Source organism: Petaurus breviceps, unplaced genomic scaffold (genome assembly GCF_028583685.1).
Source record: "Petaurus breviceps papuanus isolate PSGF00001 unplaced genomic scaffold, PetGlider_PUasm1.0 154, whole genome shotgun sequence".
In the NCBI taxonomy this organism is placed as follows: Eukaryota; Metazoa; Chordata; class Mammalia; order Diprotodontia; family Petauridae; genus Petaurus; species Petaurus breviceps.
In genome coordinates this window covers 2306735-2325583 of record NW_027185715.1, presented here as the reverse complement: position 1 = coordinate 2325583, position 18849 = coordinate 2306735, and the positions used below count along the sequence as shown (strand labels likewise).

Genomic DNA, 18849 nt, shown 5'->3' with positions numbered 1-18849 from the left:
AGTTCAGCCATGATTTTGGAGGAGGTGGAATTTGAGAGCAGGGCCGCTTTTTGCCCGCTGGTGACTCCAGCAGATCATCCTGCCAGAGCTGAAGAAAACAAGAAGATCCAGCAAAGGCTGCAGCCAGGTTCAAGTAATCCAGGATAGGCTGTGTCCAGCTGCTGGCCTATTCTCGATTACTTGTTTCTGGAGGCAGCTGACTGCACCCTGCCAGAAGCAGACACTCCCAGGACACACCTCCCAGCCCTGCCCACCGTGCTTTTAGTTTTCTGACCTGGGCCATGGAAATGGTCTTGGCCTCCAGCTGACCGATAAGTGAGCGATGCTGATCGGCCCAGCCGTGGTCAGTAGGGCTGAAGGTTTCTATCATGGCGGCCCAGCTGCCCAGGATGAGTGAAGTCTGAGCATGCATTGTTGTTCTTTGGGAAAGAGTCAGATGACTGGCTTTAAGCTCTCACCTAAAACATGCAGACTTTTGCAGCTTTCCCCTTCTCACAGCTCCCTCTGGTTTTCTCCAGGTTTATGTGCTTAAGAGGCCTTATGTGGATGAGTTCCTGAGGCGAATGGGGGAGTTGTTTGAGTGTGTTCTCTTCACTGCCAGCCTGGCCAAGGTATCTTGGGACAGGGTGGAGGACAGCAGGCAGAGAGAAGATTGGTGCTTCTGCTAGATAACCTGGGGCACACAGGGAACAAGGGCTGAGCCAAACCTAGATTTCCTCTTTCTACACAGTATGCTGACCCTGTGACCGATCTCTTGGACCAGTGTGGTGTGTTCCGGGCCCGCCTCTTCCGGGAGTCTTGTGTGTTCCACCAGGGCTGCTATGTCAAGGACCTCAGCCGATTAGGGAGAGACCTGAGGAAAACCCTGATATTAGACAATTCTCCTGCCTCATACATCTTCCACCCAGAGAATGCCGTGAGTGCACTTTGAGTCTCAGTTCTTTTCATTCCCCAGCTAGCAGTTGAGATGGAGGAGGAGGGTTAATGGGCTTCCATCCAGTTTATTGTGTAGAGTAAGTCAAAGTGGGAAAAGGCAGTGTTGAGCCATTTAGAAGGGTTTGTCTTCTAGAGCTCATAGGATACCCAGGAAGCTTATCTTAGGCCCTTTTTTACTTCCTTTTCAAATTTAAGGAAGGCTAACAGGACTTAACTTACTTTGAAGAGAAGGATGGGGGAAACCCTAAAATCCAGTGACCTTTCCAGCTGAAATCCAAGGGTGCCGGCCTTTCTGACCCCTCATTCTGCTTGCTCCTCTTCTCCAGGTGCCTGTGCAGTCCTGGTTTGACGACATGGCAGACACAGAGCTGCTGAATTTGATCCCCATCTTTGAGGAGCTGAGCGGAGCAGAAGATGTTTATACCAGCCTTGGGCAGCTGAGGGCGCTGTAGCCTTCTCACACTCAGCAGCATCTGGGACTGCAGGGGACTGTGACACACTGTGCCTTCGCTATCAGCCAGGAAGGGATGGCGGAAACAGGAAGCAGGGAGAGACAATTGTAAAGTGAGTTAGGGCAGGTTAGATGACAATATGGGCAAACAGCAGACCAGTGACAACTAGTACCCCTGCTCCATGACCTGGGCACTAGCGGGACACACTTGTGAGCTGTATATGTGTGTATGTGTATGACACCGACACCTCGCCTTGACGTGATGATTCAGGTTGGGGAAGAGTCTAATGACCAAGGGTCGGAACTCCCCTGAGCCAGAGCTCATCCCCTAGAGAGTCAGTCCAAAAGCCATTGACCTCTCATGGGAACAAAGACCATTTAGTGCTCTATTGCCAAACCTCAAGTCTTCCCTAGTACAAAGGGCCTCTGCCAAGGAGGTGGGGATATGCTGCTCTCAGCATAATGTGTAGGTAAACTGGCACCAGACCCAAATGCACACTATTCAAAAATTTTCCCGGGACCCATGGTGACCTTGGAAAAAAGAGATTGTTTCTAAAACATCCTATAAGCCTCTCCCTTGGCCTCACAAACGTGACCATGAGGGTCAGGTCCAAAGGGCCATCACTGCCACCTGCCAAGCCCTCCTTCCTGGCCCTCTCCTACCAGCCTGGGACTTGGGAGGCGAGAGGCCTTTCCCTCAACTTCACACCCCACTCAACATTTCTGAAACCATGGGCAAGAAATCTCCTCTAGCCTCAAAGGAGGACGGAGAATTGATTTCATTTGATGGGACTCTGTTTTTAAATTCTCTTTCTAAAAATGGATTGTGGGGCTTGGTTTGTTGCTGTAAGAAGCTTGGGCTCTGGCCTGAAAGCTGGGGGGTGAGGGAGTCAGAGGCTTAAGAGGAACTTTCAAAGCCAGAATTTCTATTACTCTCAGTCATGGATCTGATTATAGATCCTGAGAGAAGTCTAGAGAACAGTTCTTTTCAGGGATCCCTCAAAGGAACAGGAAGGAGTGGTTTTAATGCCACTGAAACACTTTTAATTCCTTGAGCAGAATCCTTTCCCATTTCATCATCAAGCAGTTGAATTGGGGGAGGAATGGGATGGTGAAGCCTTTGCATGGGTAGCCCCAAGGACACCTGTGTCCTGTGGGTAGGAAATAAACAAGAACCAATGATCGGTTCTCTTCCTTGTGGCGTGCTATCTTCCTGCAAATGCCCGAGTAATCCAAAAAAGAAAGGGGAAAGGAGACCAAGGCGTGCTCGGGTGTGAGGTTTCACAATCAGTAGGCACTTCAGAACTGGCAAGATGGCGGGCTCTTTTTTTAAAAAGCAGTCATTCTTATTAAGCCACATGTACAAAATGCAATCATTTTGCAAATTTGGAAAGCTCTGATGTATTGGGAAGCACTTTGGGGATTTCATAAGGTGAACCCCGAGTAAGCAGCACTATCTTGTAATCACATTCTGCTATAGCCTTGGCTTCTCCTGGAATGTGGTGAGGAACCTAAAGGAAGATCACGTAAGAGGTAATTAGGAGCCAATTTCCCTACCTTTCCCTGAAGAAACTCCACACTGCTTCAGGTACAGTATACTTAAAACTTAGGATTCTTCCCCACCATTCTCTTGGACTTTCAAATGCTTTCTTTGGTTGGGAGCTTCCAAAAATGGCCAGTTGGATAAAGATCAAGGGGAAAGCAGCTTATTATGTTTTGGTGTGCATTCTGGTTATTGTCCCTCTTTAACATAATCATTGGTGCCAATTCTGATTCCCTCTCTTGTTGTCAGGTTTCCATCTTTTTTCCTTGTTTGTTTTTTTAACCAAGATGGTACCATAGAGTGAGTACACGTCTAGGGCCCTAAAAGCTATGGAGATCTAAAACAAAATTTCCCAAGCCCATTTTCTCTCTCTGGCAGCGTTTCCTAAACCTGGTTCTCTGTGTATAAATGGAGGGTGAGTCTGGGTGCTGACAGAAGCTTCCAGACCAACAACCAAAAAAACAAACCCAATCAATCACCAATCCCACACTTAATGCCAAATTCCAAGACCAGCTATCACTAGAGAGTTGGGGGGAGGAGAATAGATTTTGAACTTAATCCTCCCTACCTCCAGGCCATTATCTACTGGCTTCTCAAGGTTGAGTGAGCAGTAGTGAAAACATTCTTGACATCCGGTCCAAGCCCACCTGCCTTTGCCATTAGGGACTTTGAGACATCGACCTCTTGAAGCATACCTGAGCAATAATGAAAGACTATGCTGAAAGACATTCCTAAGCGTCTTTTCCGAGACCCTTTGTGCCACCCCCTGTTGCCCTGAGTATGGTTCTAAAGAAGGCAAGGGGAGGGGTAATGCTGTCATTCCTATCTTGCCTCTACTGAGATACCCTTTAAGTGACTTGTGACAAATTACAATATTCCCTGGCCCACTGGTACATACACTCACTGTCTTCCATAGGAGGCCCAGTGTACTTGGCATCCCCGCTAATTCTTACTCAGCTGTAAATATGTCATGCACCCTGGCCCCTCTATCCAGTCTTCATGGTCTTCCAGCTAAAGCATGTTCCCTCAGAGAACTGTCACTCATTCACCTCAACCAGATTTGACCAGGCCCTTATGCCAGTCCTACCAAAAGTAGTTTGAAATAGTAGTTTGGGTAATGGTGTGTCAGAAGTTTGGCAGGATTTTCAAACCCTGATCCCAAGAGGAGTTACAATGAAAGTAATGGTGGGTTTACCCTTGGAATGAGCCAGGGCTAGGGGAAAATTTTCTCTTTCCCCATTGGGTTCCATTGGGTTTACCCTTTACCTTCACCCCTGCTTTGAAGAGGTGAAGATTCCATAAGCAAGTGGAGGTCTTCTCTACAAAGGGTGACCTCACCTGGCAATGAGCAGAGTTCAGCCAGGGTGCCCCATTTAAACTAGGTCTCCGCTAAAGAGCTAATGCTTCATTAGAGAGATCATCCTACACATAGACTAACCATTCCAGGAATATACCCTTCTGCCAAATGTCGTTCTTTAAGTTGCCTTTTCAGTGACACGATAGTTGTCTCTGATTGGGCTTCTCTTTAGAAAGAGCCTAATGTTCACATCCCTCTCATAGGGGGAAACTTTAAACAAAGGGCCAGTTTGGGAAAGGGTCGGGGTAAGCATCTCAACTCTGCACATTGTAGAGAGGATGCCTTTCAGAGGCCTGTGGATCCCAGGCTGGGGAGGCAAAGAGAGCAGTGTCCTGGACCTGAATGATTTCTTGAGAATTGGACCATGAACTCAAGCGTTTAATTGTTGAACAGGGAAAGAAATATCCTTGGGTAAATTTGCCTTAAGAGTTGTCTGGGACTTTTTAGCTCCCTCTTGCCTCCCAAAGATGTTGACTTATTTTGTAAACTTGTAAATTTACCTTTACTGTTTTATATAAGAACCTAGAAACTTTGGATGTGTTAATCATGGAAAGTCTAAAAAAGTAGCCAGCCCCTGGCCCTGCCCTGCCCCAATGCCTTCCTGGGAGCCCCTTGTGCCATATTAAAGAATTCTCCATGCCCAAGCCATGGGTAGGGCATCTCCCTTTGTATTGAACCAGTAAGGTTTGGGAAAATCAGAGACTAGGTGCCACTATACAATTCCCACTGCCTCCAGGGTGTCTGGGGAGAATAAGGGGAACCCAGGGTGTTTGGCTTATTTGTTACTGCAGAGTCTCAGGCTGTCAGGGAGTTCATTCATGACTCGGTCTCCTCTGCAGAACAGGGCTCTTAAAAAGCAGTTAGCCTCACTCAAACCTGGATTCTGTATTCGGGCTGGTTGTCCAGCTGCCTTCTCTAATGAATCCAGGCCTTTCTCTTCCAGCCTCAAAGGCAAGCTTTTCTGGTTGGAAGAAGCCTAGGTGTGAGAGTTACTGTATTTTGTGCTGCTTTTCCACTTGAGGGAATGCTGGATTTGGAGGGTAGAGGAGGGGCTGCCCCCATATCACCTGTGCTATAGGATTCTGACTACCCTGGTTACAGATTAATGGTTTCTTGGAGAAATTTGTTTTATTCCAAAACTTGAAATGTTTGACGCCATTAAGTGTCTGTTTATATTTTTGGAATATTTGTATTACTTGCAATTAAATAATAAAAAGGTTTTTTTTTTTTAAAAACCCAACCAGGCATACATCTCTGTGGTTGTGTACTCGAGCCAGCATGTGCATGTTGTCATACAAGGTGTTGTTCCCCAGACGTGCTACATTTAAACCTGCAGCCCAGAAAACCCACTTTGGGCTCAACATTGGGCTTCTCTCGAGGGCTGTACAGACTCTTCCTGCCTCCTTACCAGTCCATATGGAACTATTTCATCTGTGTCTAGTTCCTGAATATTGATCCCTATTTTACTGTTGACTTTCTGTGAGAGATGAGGAGTCCAAAAGAACCCCAGGATCCCATGCGTTTCAAGCACTTCACCTCCCCGTGAAAAGAGCTGAGCCATTCTGTTAAGACTGAGAGTAACTCCAAGGAGGGTTTTATAGGAAAAAACCTCATTCCCGGTAACATAGTCTTACTTCCAGGCTTCCCCTCAGGTTTTAGGCCTCCATCCCCCTGCGTGATGTTAGACTCCTCACTATGGTAGCTGTGTTCTGGCTCCAGGTTCCCAAGGTCCTATTCTCAGCAGAGCAAATCCAGGATTTCCTGGTACTGTGTCTGTTATTTGTTTTGGCTTCTGTCTGACATACGGTATCTATCAGCCTAATGTATCCCCATCTATAATATGGCTAATTTCATATCTACTCTTCTACCCCACCCCACTTCCTGCATTATTGATGGGCTGCGCACTTTAGAAAAATCAATTAGAATAGGGTGTGGAAACAGAGTTAAAAGAGAAAAGACCTTTAAAAGTCTCCTGGTTTTTGCTGTTTTGAATAGACACACATAAAGCCTTCTCATCATAAGTCCAGCCAGGGGCCAGGCTGGCTGTGATTGGCCAGGACTGAGAAAATGCGGTTAAGGTGCAAATATAAGCAAATATGAGCCATTGTCAGGTCAGCTATCCTGGGCAATGAGCAAGAATCTGGTACCCTCCCAGTTCTGTGGCTGTGGATGAGTCTGGTCATTGTTGGCTACCTGTCTCCTACTCCTGGGAAGACTGAGGAGTCTAGTCTGGAGAAAGAATCAGGTAAGGCTGATTTGGTTTATAGGTGAATAGCATTCTAGAATTCAGAGGGAATAGTCCTGTACAAATCCTGGAAGACTTAAATTACATTTCTTGGTTTTAGTTTTTAAAAGATTGTAAAAAAAAAAAAAAAGATAAAGAATGAAATGGATCAGATAAAGGTGTGGGGCAAGTTCTGGCAAGTATGGGCATAATTAGGAGGGTTCCTTGGATCCTCCAGCTCTGTAGGAGAAAGACGGGGTGGGTGCAGTAATGGGAGGAGACGCCCGGAATCCATTTTGAGGTGCAAAGGTATCACTCCAGTTGAGGGCAATGATTTATCATGCATTTGCAATCCCCTGGGTATCCGCTTTATCACAAGAAGCACTATGGATGGCTCAAGACAAAATGAAGTCCAACTAAAAAAATGATGTTGTATGTACTAAACAACTTGAGTTAGGAAGGTTCCTGGTTGTGGGGTTGGTGGCTTCAAGAATTCTGTATTTTAAATTGTATTTTTGAGGCCCTTTCCCCTTCCCTGCAAATGGGTGGAGGGGAGGGTTAGGGAGGAGTCCCAGGGATTAACAACAGCTCTAGTTACTGGAGGTAGAAACTGCCGAATGCATGTGGCCAAAAGGAATAAACAAACCAGGAGTGGGAAAATACTCCTTTCAAAAACCTTCACTCTTCTTTGACTTCAGAAACCTGTATTCCTAATTCAACCATTCCGTTTGGTTATTGTAAGGGCAACATTTTCGTATCTCTTCACAGGGCTACAGGTTTTTGGCCTAGGCCCCCCTCCCCAGGGAGGCTTATACTGTAATCTGCCTTTGGGGACTGGCAGTTGAAGGAGGAAGCAGTTAGTTTGGGGGCCCACTCTGGACCAGTTATTTTTCAAACTCCTTCTCCAAGTTCCTTCATGGAAAGTGTGCCTACTCTGGGGCCACCGGGACTCTTTTACATCTGCCATCTGAAGGATGGACCTTTTACATCTGCCATCTGAAAGGGAAGGCTGGCTTCAGATATGGTGCTCTCTTGGTCCTGTTACTTTGGAACTAGAAAAGCTGGGGATGAGAAAAATTAAGCCTCTTCAGTGCTTCCCCACTCTGTAATGTTGAGGGGGTAAGGGCAGGGCAAATCACCCAGTGACTCCTTTCTTTTCAGGACCATTCACCCTCTGACCCAAAGCAAGAGCAGAGAATAGAGCTCTCTGTTTGGAGGGTGTGCCCTTTCTCAAAGGCTTTCCCTAGAATGACACTGGTTCTCCAAGTCTGGCCTCACAGGTGAAGGATAAAGAAGATCCAATTAGATTTTCTCATGATTCCCTATCCCATCACCAAGTGCAAGAACCCATAACAATTCTTGTAGGGTTGTTCTTCCTGTAGTGTGTATCTGCATTTCTTTGTAAATTCCATCATCCTATTTCTCTACTGTTTGTAGGTGAGAAGGAATTTTCTCCCATTTCTATCAGCTGTAACATGTTAGATTAGAAGCCTAAATGTCAAATCCATGTCTCTAAATTGTATAAAAAATACATTATATATACAAATGCTTAATAAAATATTATAACAAAGATACTTTATACAGGGACTTCCCTTCACCTCAGGGCCAAATAGCTGGCTTTTTAACCCTTCCCCAAAAAAGGAACTCAGAAAAGGAGATGGAGTCAGTCATCCCCAGATTCTGAGCACCTCATCCCTCCCAACCAGATGGATAGGGCTGAATTTACACCTGATTTCAGGAGACTAGACCACACCCAGTGCCTGCCTGCGCTTTGCACCTGTGGCCTTTTGTCCTTTGCCAGCCCTGCCTCTCTGTTCCCTTTTCAGTCATGGGGCACCAGGGAATCGTTCCGGATGGCTCAGGCAGATGTACATAGTGAAAGGAGGAGCCAGAGAAATGGCAATAACTGCCATTTATTTACACAGCATTGTGTAGTTTACAAAGTGCTCTCTCTTCACAACCAGCTCATAACATAGGAAGTACAAGTATTATTATCATCTTTGTTTTGCTGAGGAGGAAACCCAGGCTCACACACTGACCCACAGCCCCCCTGCCCCTATAGTAAGTGGCACGTTTCCTGGCATCTTCAGGCCCTGCCCTGTTCCACTGTACCTCATTGACTTCTTAATGGGAGGAGTAGGGGAAATGAGCAGATTGGAGGCATGGCATGGAGCAAAGGAGGAGGAAAGAACTGTTTTGAACTTAATTTTAATCTTTGGTGCCCCCACTGAATTCAGATGACTTTAAAGGGAAAAAAGGTAAACCAAAAAAGAACAGAAATGGAAGCCGAGATTCTTGAGTTCAACCTAGATCTGTAACCAATTCATTGTGAGATTTTGTATAAGTCACTTCTTCATCAGAAACATCATGAATTTCCAGTCAAAAGAGACCAGTGTTCAAATCCCATCTTAGACACTTGGGAGCTGTGTGACCATGGTCAATTCAATGAATTTTTGAGCTTCAGTTTCCTCATCTGTAAAATAGGGATAGTAATTCTTGTAGTGCCTACTTCACAGGATTGTCAGAAGGATTAAATAAGACAGTGTCCATCAAGTATTTTGCAAATCTTAAATCATGATATAAATATCATGCTGCTACTGTTTTCCTCATCTATGATGGTCAGGAATGCCCTACAAAGATATGAAGGATAAACTGTGGTTGGGAAGATACCAAGAGTGTTTCGGGAGAAAAGTACTACATAAATACTCAGTTGCTGGGATATCTCATTATACCTTTTCCTCAGTTACATTTTAGTTTAGTCCAGAGAAGACAAAACACCATGTCTCTGAGTGGCGCCTTCAGGGCAGTGGGCAATGACCCAGGAGTGATCACTTGGAGAATAGAGGTAAGCTGGGCCCCCATGGTCAAAGACAGAAATTCTCAGCCTCTGTCCTACCTAGCAATCCCCATAAGCCAAGGTCCATCTTCAAGGCAGGGCCTGCCTGTGGCATTGAACCATTGTTAGGCTCTCTTGAATATTGGTGTCAGGCAAACTTTGGTCTACTTTGAAAAGCTTCTTGACTTCTTTTCTCTGGTTTGGAAGGATAGTGAGACAGGAGTAAAGTGAATGAATGTACTTGGCTATCCCTGACTGCCCCAGGAACCTAAGGGAAATAGATAAAGGTGTATCTCATATGCTGAACACCAGCAACTTGGACAGTAAGAATGATCTTAATTCTACATTCACCTTGGAGAATGTATTTTTAATGAAGGCCCATAAGGCTTGGAGGCTCTTCATACTCAGATCGTCATAGTAATACTGAGCCTTCCCATAGTAGACTTCTTTCATTAATTGACATAGAGTGCCCCACTTCCTCTCTGAGAAGTCGGGTACTGCTTTGTCCTAGAGCTAAGGTCCTCACCTCTGGAAAAAACATTCTGTAAAAGAGTACCTAGCCCCCAGAGCCATAATGAACATCTGGGGAGGGAGAAGGGAATAATTCTTCTTAGGGGGGCCCGACACTTCTCCCAAGGACTCCTGAGATTGGCAGCCCCATTCCTTGCACCTTACAATTTTGCCTCCAGCCCTTACCACCAGAGGTTGGATGGTTGGTGGTAAAGTAGCCCTGGCAGCAGGCAAGGGAGCAGGGTCAATGGCAGCCATGGTCAGGGGAGTAGAAGAGGACTTCTTTCACATGACTGCACAAGTGGTCAGGCTGTCTCTTCCAGGGTCTGCTTGCCTTTTCCTCCAGCCCCCACAGAGGCTCAGGGTGGATTCCCACCTACTTAATTTTCCCCAGGCTGTGGGATCAGTTCTCATTCTACCTGTTCTTTCTGTCATCAGTGGGAGACAATAAATCACAAGGCCTAGGGGTTGTTGCCTGACTGGGCTTTTGGGTTGACCTGTAGCTGCCCTCTTTAATTTTGAGTTCTAAATTCTCTCCCACCTGCTCCTTCTCCACCCATTGAGAAGGCTAGCAATATGATATCAATTATACTTCTGAAGTCATGCAAAACAGAGCTGGCCCCTTCTAGCAAAATCACCTTTTTCCCAAAGGGCAAAACTTGAAGTGATATTCCCAAGAGATAATCTCTTACCTTGTGACTGGCAGGGGACGCCCTAGTTATCCTGGTTTAGTAGCAACATAAGGGAGCTGCACCTGTATGGCAAAATTGCTTGGGGGCTCCTCTCTTTCCCCGAATTTGGACAAGTCTCAGCTCCAGGGACTGGCCTCAGGGCTATGCTTCCCAGACATAAGTAATGGTCATACTATGCTACATAAAGATCAGAATCATTCTTATGCCTTCTCTTTTGCTGAGAGGCAGTGTGGCCTACTGAATACAGAGCCAGCCTTGGAGTCAGGAAGATCAGGGTTCAAGCCCATCCTCAGCCCCCACATTGGGCAAATTAACATTTTACATTACAGAAATTACTTCACCTCTCAGGGCTCCAGACAACTCCCTGCAAGGGTGGAGAGAGTTTCCTTATCCGTTCCCTTTACCAGTGAAATCACAGGTCTGGATCAGAACAGTCCATTTGTCGTGCTCCCCAACTGGGTTGGAGTGGAGCGTTACCCCGGACTAGAGGAGGAATTGCCCAGGTTCATACCCCTCACCATCGTTTGGGGTATTTCTTGGGTTGGGAAAAGCAAAGGTGGGGGAAAGATGAGCACTGGGTAGAAGGAATGCAGACCAGCATGTACCCCTGACTCATTTTTTCTCCTTCCAGAAAATGGAACTAGTGCTGGTGCCACTGAGCCTTCATGGTAATTTCTACGAGGGAGACTGTTATGTGGTTCTCTCGGTGAGCAGACCCTAGTCCCTAATTCCCTAGCCTCAGTCTCTTCCCTTGGTCACCTATTCTCAGGAGCCATGGAGACACCTGCTGGTGATGGAGGGTAATGGCCTGCAGGGAACCTTGGGGGACAAGCCAATATTTTCCAAACATCTATATACAATGCATTTTGCAATGTTCTGGGTTTACAAAGATGAAAGATAATACAGTTCCTACTCTCAAAGATCTTAAAAAAAAAAGAAATATACAAGCAACAAAATACAAGGTAGAATAGGCTAAATTCATAAGAGAGCTTAAGGAATAGTCAAAAAAGGATAAAATCACCTACCTTGGGGGACAGTGGGGCAGAGAGAATATGAGAAGATATTATGGAGAAGGTGTCACCTGCATGGAACCTTGAAGGAAGGGAAGCAATTCAACAGGCAGAGACAATTCTGGGCATGGAGGCCAACATGGGCAAAGACACTGGCAAGAAAGGACAGGAGGAGATCAAAGAATGCTAAGTAGTCAGTTTTGGCTCAGATGCAGACTGTAGAAGGGAAATAGGCTGAAGAAGTAATTTGGAGACAGACTGTGTCTTGCATGCCAGGCTTAACGGGCTTATATTCTAGTGGCTAAGCAATGAGGAGACACCAAAGGATTTCGAGCAGAAGGAAGGCCAAACCTACATATTGCATGTAGAATCTCACCGTAGCAGTCCTGTGAGAAAATGAGTTTGTGAGGAGAGTGCCTAAAGACAGGAAAATCAGTTATGGAATTATTACAATAGCCTTCCAAGGAGGTAGTGAGGGCCTGAAGTAGAATGATGTCAGTGAGGGTGGAAAGAAGGACAAAGGCTGTAGAAAAATGGGCAAAACTTAGCAACTGATTCCAATATGGAAGGTGAAGAATTACAGAGAAGGCTATAATATGGAAGAAGGAAATGTTAAAGATAACTCTGAATTATTCATCCTGAATTTTAAAAAATGGTAAAGTGATGGTGCCAGTAAGAGAGTGGGAAGTTAGGATGGGAAGGTTTGGGGGGAGGCATGGGGAAGAGGATGCAGGGGAGAGTAATTTCATTTGAGATTTAGGACAGCCAGTTGGTAATGTCCAGCTTGGAGTTAGAAATGCAACACTGAAGTCCCAGGGAGCGATCAGGGCCAGAGGAGGTCCCTGAAGTCAGGAATGGAGGAGGTCAGCAAGAGAGAAAATGATCTAACCCTCTAGAGCCCCCAGACTTCATAAGTCCCAGGTACATCCTCAAAACTGACCTTTCCTATTCAGTTCAAAGGGTAAAGAATGGCTGAGCTAGAGTGGAGAATTAATCTCGTTAGCCCAAGAAAGGACCCTCAGTCTTGACGTTAGTCAGCGATGATTGAGTGGACCACTGTTTACATAGTTCTTCAGATACTGTAGCAGCAAGCACCCTAACATACCCAAGGTGGCTGCTGGCATAGGTTCTTAGATCTGCTTTTTTTTTAAGGAAAGCTACTCAAAATGGGTTAACAATATTACTTTAATCAATCAAACATCAGAGAATACAAACAAGTTACAAGCAGACAGAGAAACAGATCAGCAGACAGGCTTCCAAATGTCTGACCATTACATCCATACCAGTTACCAGAGTCAGTTACCAGAGAGGGAAACATCAACAGCTGGGTTTTCAAAGCCCAGGGACTCACCAGCTGCCCAGAGTCTCATCTGGCCAAATCACACAACTCTTCTCAAAGTGAGCCCCACAGCAAAACCTCACAATCAGGGTATAGATAGCCTTCTCCTGGCTCAGGGAATGTCACAACCCTCTTGACCCACCGCCCAGTCACAAAGTAACAAGGTGTGGGCATTCCTGAAAAACAAGCTTCCCATCACAGGCTCCATGTAACCCCATTCAGCCTATTAGGGGGCAGAGTGTATTCTCAAATCAAGGAAAGTTCTCAGAGTCACTTACAGCCTATCAAAGGGCCAAGGGGCAGGGAAGATCTTCAGATTCTCATTCCCATGACAGATACCCTGGAGGGATATAAAAGGCCCAGACTCTAGCTTCAAAGGATCTGGTCACTGGACCCAGATGGCTCAGGAGGAGAAAGTGAGACTGGTGACTTTGCACAGCCTTCCCTCACTTAAATCCAATTCACTTGCAAGTCATGACACCACTTCCCTGATGTCATGGTCCTCTTCAAGAACGAAGGACAAATAGTAGCAGCAGTTGAAAAGTAACCGTACAAAAGTCCTACTGCTGTCGGTGCAAGTTAACAGAGTAAATCGTGTACTTAAGTACTTGAGAATGGTATCATAATGGAGGAATGAGATTTGGGAGTATCAACTCTAGTGAAAATATAGGCTTCTAGAGAACAGAAATTAATCTTTGTATCCCCAGTGCCTTGTATATCATGTTTAATAAATACTGGTTGAATAAAATGGGGGGGGAGTTGTTAAAATTCTGAAGGTGCATCCTTTAATAGGGCCTCTCTTTGTTGTCAATTGTCTCACTTATCTTGAAGGATGGCAAACTTTCTCACTTTTTCCAAATATGGGAATAGACTTGGGCCACCGGGACTTGGACAGAATAGATGAGTTATAGATTTCTACTGGGGTCAGTTGACCCTGCTCAGGGGCAGTAATCCATCCCCCCACTCCACCCCTAATATGCCACACTTCTATCAGAGCAGAAAAATGAGCCATTTTCTAATTCCCCACTCTCTCCGGGCATCCTTCAGACCCGGAGATCTGGAAGTCTCTTGTGCCAGGATATCCATTACTGGATCGGAAAGGACTCTTCCCAAGATGAGCAGAGCTGTGCAGCCATCTACACGACTCAGCTAGACGACTATCTGGGAGGCAGCCCAGTGCAACACAGGGAGGTTCAATATCATGAATCAGAGACTTTCCGAGGCTACTTCAAACAGGGGATCATGTGAGTAGAAATCTGAACTGGACTGTTCTTGGACTCATCCTCTCCCTAACTAGGCATTTAATGTGAACAAAGCCTAGACTCATGATGGAAACAATGTAGTGCATGACAAAGGAAAGAGGAAGTAAAGGATCACAATGACATTTTTAGCAGAATTCACAACAGTTCCTTCCTTTCTCCAAGTGATAAAGCTTCCTGGGTATCCATTACAACAATGATGACTGAGGAAAAGGCTGGTTGGTTTTAAGTCCTGGTGGACTGGATAAAAAGTGAAAGTTAGTCAAAGACAGCCTCCTGGAGAAGGTGGACCATGAGTGGGTAGGAAGTTCATTCTTTTCCTAGTAGGCAGTGATGTCAGGGGAGCCTTGAAGGAGGAAAAGGCTTCAGACACTTACTAGCTCTGTGACCCTGGGCAAGTCACTTAACCCCAATTGCAAAAAAAAAACCCAAAACATAGAAAAGATAACTATCCCATCCTTTCATCTATCCCTTAGCTACAAGAAGGGAGGTGCGGCCTCTGGGATGAAGCATGTGGAAACCAACACCTATGATGTGAAGCGCCTACTGCATGTGAAAGGGAAAAGGCACATCACTGCTACTGAAGTAAGTTTTCCAGAAAATCAAACTCCCCTTTGGGGGCCGATTAGCATTACCTAGCCATGGGGTTCTTACCTAGAGGCGGTGAACTTATTTGTTTTTAATTGATAACTGTATTTCAATATAATTGGTTTCCTTTGTCATTCTTTTTATTTTGTTTTATGGATTTAAAAACGTAATTTTGAGAAGGGGGACCATAAGCTTCACTAGATTGTCAAAAGGATCCATGACACAAAAAAAGGTTAAAATTAAATTGACTGGCTCCCATCCCTTCTGCTTGTTCTAAGGAAGGTGAGTTCTGTTCACAATGTTTTAACAGGAGCTATAGGACTACCCTGAGCAGTCTCTATTTCTAAATTGTAGGTAGACCTGAGCTGGGACAATTTTAACCTGGGTGATGTCTTCCTGCTGGACCTTGGGAGAGTCATCATCCAGTGGAATGGCCCAGAAAGTAACACTGGAGAACGGCTGAAGGTACTGTTGCTACTCCTCACCGGAGGGCCCTCTTTTCCTTGGAGCCCCCAAGGTGTGGCTTCTGGGTATTGATTATTAGTATTGTTATGATTACTGCTGTTAGTTATTATCCTTATTTCTACATGCCAGTATTCCCTGAGATTAAGATTAAACCCCTACTTTTTGTTTTTGGTAGGATCTGGCCTGGAGACAGTAAATTCCACAACAGATACTTATTAAACATATCAGGTGAAAGGCACCATGCTAGGCACTGGAACTACACAGGGAAAAACAAGAGACCTGAATGAAAGGAGCTTGATTGGAGGGGGTCCATGCTGTATGGCGTACACAAGGAGAACCGAGCTAGTGAGCACACTGTTAGCTGGGAGGAATAGGAGAGGTTTCCATTGAGAAGATGGCAGATGAGTAGACCCTCGAAGGAAGATAAAGATTCTAAGAGGCAGAGATGAGGAATGAGTTCATTCTAGGCATTCTGGGGCATGTTTTTGTGAAAAGACTAGAGGCGAGAGGGGGAACGTCAGGTTTGGTGAATAGTCCAATTTGGCTGAAAGTTCACAAAAGGAGAGTAATGTGAAATATATCTGAAAAGGTAGGTTGAAAGCAGACTGTGGAGTTTGTATTTTATCCTAGGGGCTTTGGAGTGAAGGCTTTGAGCAGGAAAATGACATTGTCAGACATGGACCTTAGGAAGATTAATTTAGCAGCTCTATGGAGGGAGAATGGATTAGAGAGAGGATATTGGAAGCAGAGAAGCTAATTAGGAAGCTATCACAGTAGCCCAGGAAAGAGGTAATGAGGGCCTGAATTAGTGAGGCAAATGTGTGAAAGGAGAAAAGAGGGTGGATTTTATGGAGGCAGAATTGACAAAAACCTAGTAACTGACTGGATATGGAGACCAATGTAGAGGGAAAAGTCACAAATGACTAAGCTTTCGAATTTGAATTGCTAGGATGATGATGGTACCCACAACAGAGAAAGGTTAGTTTGGAGGGCGGATTTTTCTGGGAAGATGAGTTAACAGAAGGACATTACTTCCAGCCCAAGGAATTAATGACTCATTCCCAAGACCTTTTAAGATACTAAAAATTCCTATCTCCTGGATCTGAGGCTTGTTTCTTCAACAGAACTCAAGCTCCTATGGTAATGCAGGCACAGTGAATTTTTTCATTGGACTTCCTTATGGTAGGCAATGCTCCTAGCAAAGGATATTCGTGACCGAGAGCGTGGGGGCCGTGCTGAAATCGGTGTCATTGAGGGAGACAATGAGGCAGCCAGCTCAAACCTGATGAAGGTCCTGCGGGACGCACTAGGTGAACGCTCTCTGATCAAGCCTGCAACCTCTGATGAGCTCTTAGATCAAGAACAGAAATCAAACATCACGTTATATCAGTAAGTGGCCATTTCCTACTCCTGAATGGAAATTTAGGGGTCCCCTCATAAATCTAGATACCTTGGATTATCTCTATATTGAGTTCTGAGATTCATAGCTTTCTTTATATCTTTTTCTGTTTTCTAATAAACATAAGTACCAAAGTTCCTACACTCAAACATCTTACCATCTATGTTTGTGTTGGCACACTGCTTCCTGCTTCATTCTTTGAGTTGTAAAGGTGATAGTAGAGGTGCTGTCTCTACTGTAGCACCATGAAAGAGATACTCTAGATCCCTGAGGCTCTGGAAGAGACAAGATTTGGGGGAGAAAGATGTAGAATCTTCAGAATAAAGGGAACAGTCAAAAAAAAGGGGGGATCTAAAAGTTAGCCTGCCATGAAACAAACACTCCCATAGCATTGGGAGCAATAATTCAAATCCAACAAACTGTCCACCAAAGGAATGAAAGGAAAGAAACATTAGGCAGTGAGATCCTTCTGAGGAAAGAGAGCCCAAATCAACCCACGTTTCCCCCTTCTCTAGTGTCTCTGACTCAAGTGGGCAGCTGACGGTCACAGAAGTATCCACAAGGCCCCTTGTCCAAGATTTACTGAATCATGATGTAAGTATAATACAGGTAGACTCAGCCTGGAATAACCTAAGTAAGTATAAGGCTCCCTTCCTGTATCCACCAGTGGTAATGCCATTTATCCATCGGAATGTTTCAGGATTGCTACATCCTGGACCATGGTAGAAGCAAGATCTATGTCTGGAAAGGAAGGGGAGCCACCAAGATTGAGAAGCAGACTGCTATGTCTAAAGCTCTGGTAGGGGCAATCAATACACAAAAATGGCCAAATACACAAAAAAATGATTTTGTGCAATGGAGAGAAAGCTGGATTTGCAGTCAGATGAACCTGGGTTCCTCAGACACTTAACTTGTAACCTTGGGCAAGTCAACCTATCTAGGCCTGCCTCTTCATCTGTAAAAATGATAGGCTTGGACGAGGTGACCTCTCAGGTACCTTCCAGCTTTACATCTATGATACTATGATCCTATCAATCAACAAGCACTTATTAAGCTCCTACTAGGTACCTGGCACTATGCTAGGTGTTGGTGATATAAAACCAAAAAAGGTCCTGTCCTCAGAAACTTTGCATTCCAATAAGGGAATAATATTGACTTAGTGAGTCAACGATACTACCAACTGTGCTCAGAGAACCACCCTGTAGATACACTATATCATGAATGTCAGGACAACGGGAGAGAAATATAAAAAAATTATCAAGGATACTGTCCTAGACCCCAAGGAGATTATGCTTTATTTGAGGAGAAAGGACAAAAGGAGATGCGCCTTTTGAGAAACACAGAGTAATAAATGAGCAATCTGCTAGAGTACAAAGTCAGTAAATTACAGAAATGCTGAGACATGGGGTAAAGGAGTTTGCTCACCATAAGAACAAAAAATATTGTGACAGCCTAATGGAAAGATGCCAAAATGTTTTCTATGAATACATCCTGAGGGTAGGCAATTCTGTCTCCAGTTAGTAGTGAATCGGCAAAATTATTTTAAAGGAGATGGCTGTGGGGAGGGGACAAGGGGGAAAATACAGGGGGAAATTTAGCCTGTGTTAAAACAAAAGGTATCAATAAAATTTTATTTTTAAAAAAAGTGAGTCAGCATGAGTTTGACTTCAGGAGAACTGTCTTAGCACCTGGAATCAAAGGAGTGAGTCACCAAACAAGTAAACAAATTTAGTAATGACTAATCTTTTTCTCATGGGGCTATAGGGCTTCATTAAGATGAAGGGTTATCCAAGCAGCACCAACGTGGAGACCGTCAATGATGGAGCTGAGTCTGCCATGTTCAAACAGCTGTTCCAGAAGTGGACAGTAAAGGACCAGACCTTAGGCTTAGGAAAAACCTTCAGCATGAGTAAAATTGGTGAGATTACCTCCCAAATCTTTAGCAGTGACAGCAATTTCCAAAGGCCAGCGCTGTTCCTGTTGTCTTTGTCTGTTTCGTAACTGTGTGTCTCACTTAGTTGACTTTTCCTGAAATCTTTTCTGCAGCCAAAGTCATTCAGGATAAGTTTGATGTGACTCTGCTTCACACAAGGCCAGATGTGGCAGCCCAAGAAAGGATGGTTGATGATGGGAATGGAAACGTTGAGGTAAGACAAGCAACTCAAAACTGAAGGAAAGCACCAATACACTAAAAAGTAGAATGTGGGTTCTGTTTTCAGTCCTCCCCACTTCCCCACCCC

General features: G+C 44.9%; 2 protein-coding genes across 2 annotated transcripts in view; both read left to right on the top strand.

The window, feature by feature from the left end:
* Positions 1 to 5527, top strand: part of CTDSP2 (CTD small phosphatase 2) — a 29760-nt gene extending 24233 nt beyond the window's left edge. Inside the window, exons 6-8 of the mRNA XM_069080516.1 lie at positions 519 to 611; positions 731 to 916; positions 1263 to 5527. Of these exons, the coding sequence (XP_068936617.1) occupies positions 519 to 611; positions 731 to 916; positions 1263 to 1388 (405 nt within the window). The 3' untranslated portion in view covers positions 1389 to 5527. The remainder of the gene's footprint in view (positions 1 to 518; positions 612 to 730; positions 917 to 1262) is intronic.
* A 122-nt stretch (positions 5528 to 5649) lies between these two features.
* The window catches only part of AVIL (advillin), a 35878-nt gene continuing 22678 nt past the window's right edge, over positions 5650 to 18849 (top strand). Inside the window, exons 1-11 of the mRNA XM_069080482.1 lie at positions 5650 to 6532; positions 9255 to 9356; positions 11181 to 11255; positions 13946 to 14142; positions 14634 to 14742; positions 15100 to 15210; positions 16397 to 16599; positions 17125 to 17203; positions 17310 to 17408; positions 18374 to 18527; positions 18656 to 18756. Coding sequence (XP_068936583.1) covers positions 9291 to 9356; positions 11181 to 11255; positions 13946 to 14142; positions 14634 to 14742; positions 15100 to 15210; positions 16397 to 16599; positions 17125 to 17203; positions 17310 to 17408; positions 18374 to 18527; positions 18656 to 18756 — 1194 coding nt within the window. The 5' untranslated portion in view covers positions 5650 to 6532; positions 9255 to 9290. The remainder of the gene's footprint in view (positions 6533 to 9254; positions 9357 to 11180; positions 11256 to 13945; positions 14143 to 14633; positions 14743 to 15099; positions 15211 to 16396; positions 16600 to 17124; positions 17204 to 17309; positions 17409 to 18373; positions 18528 to 18655; positions 18757 to 18849) is intronic.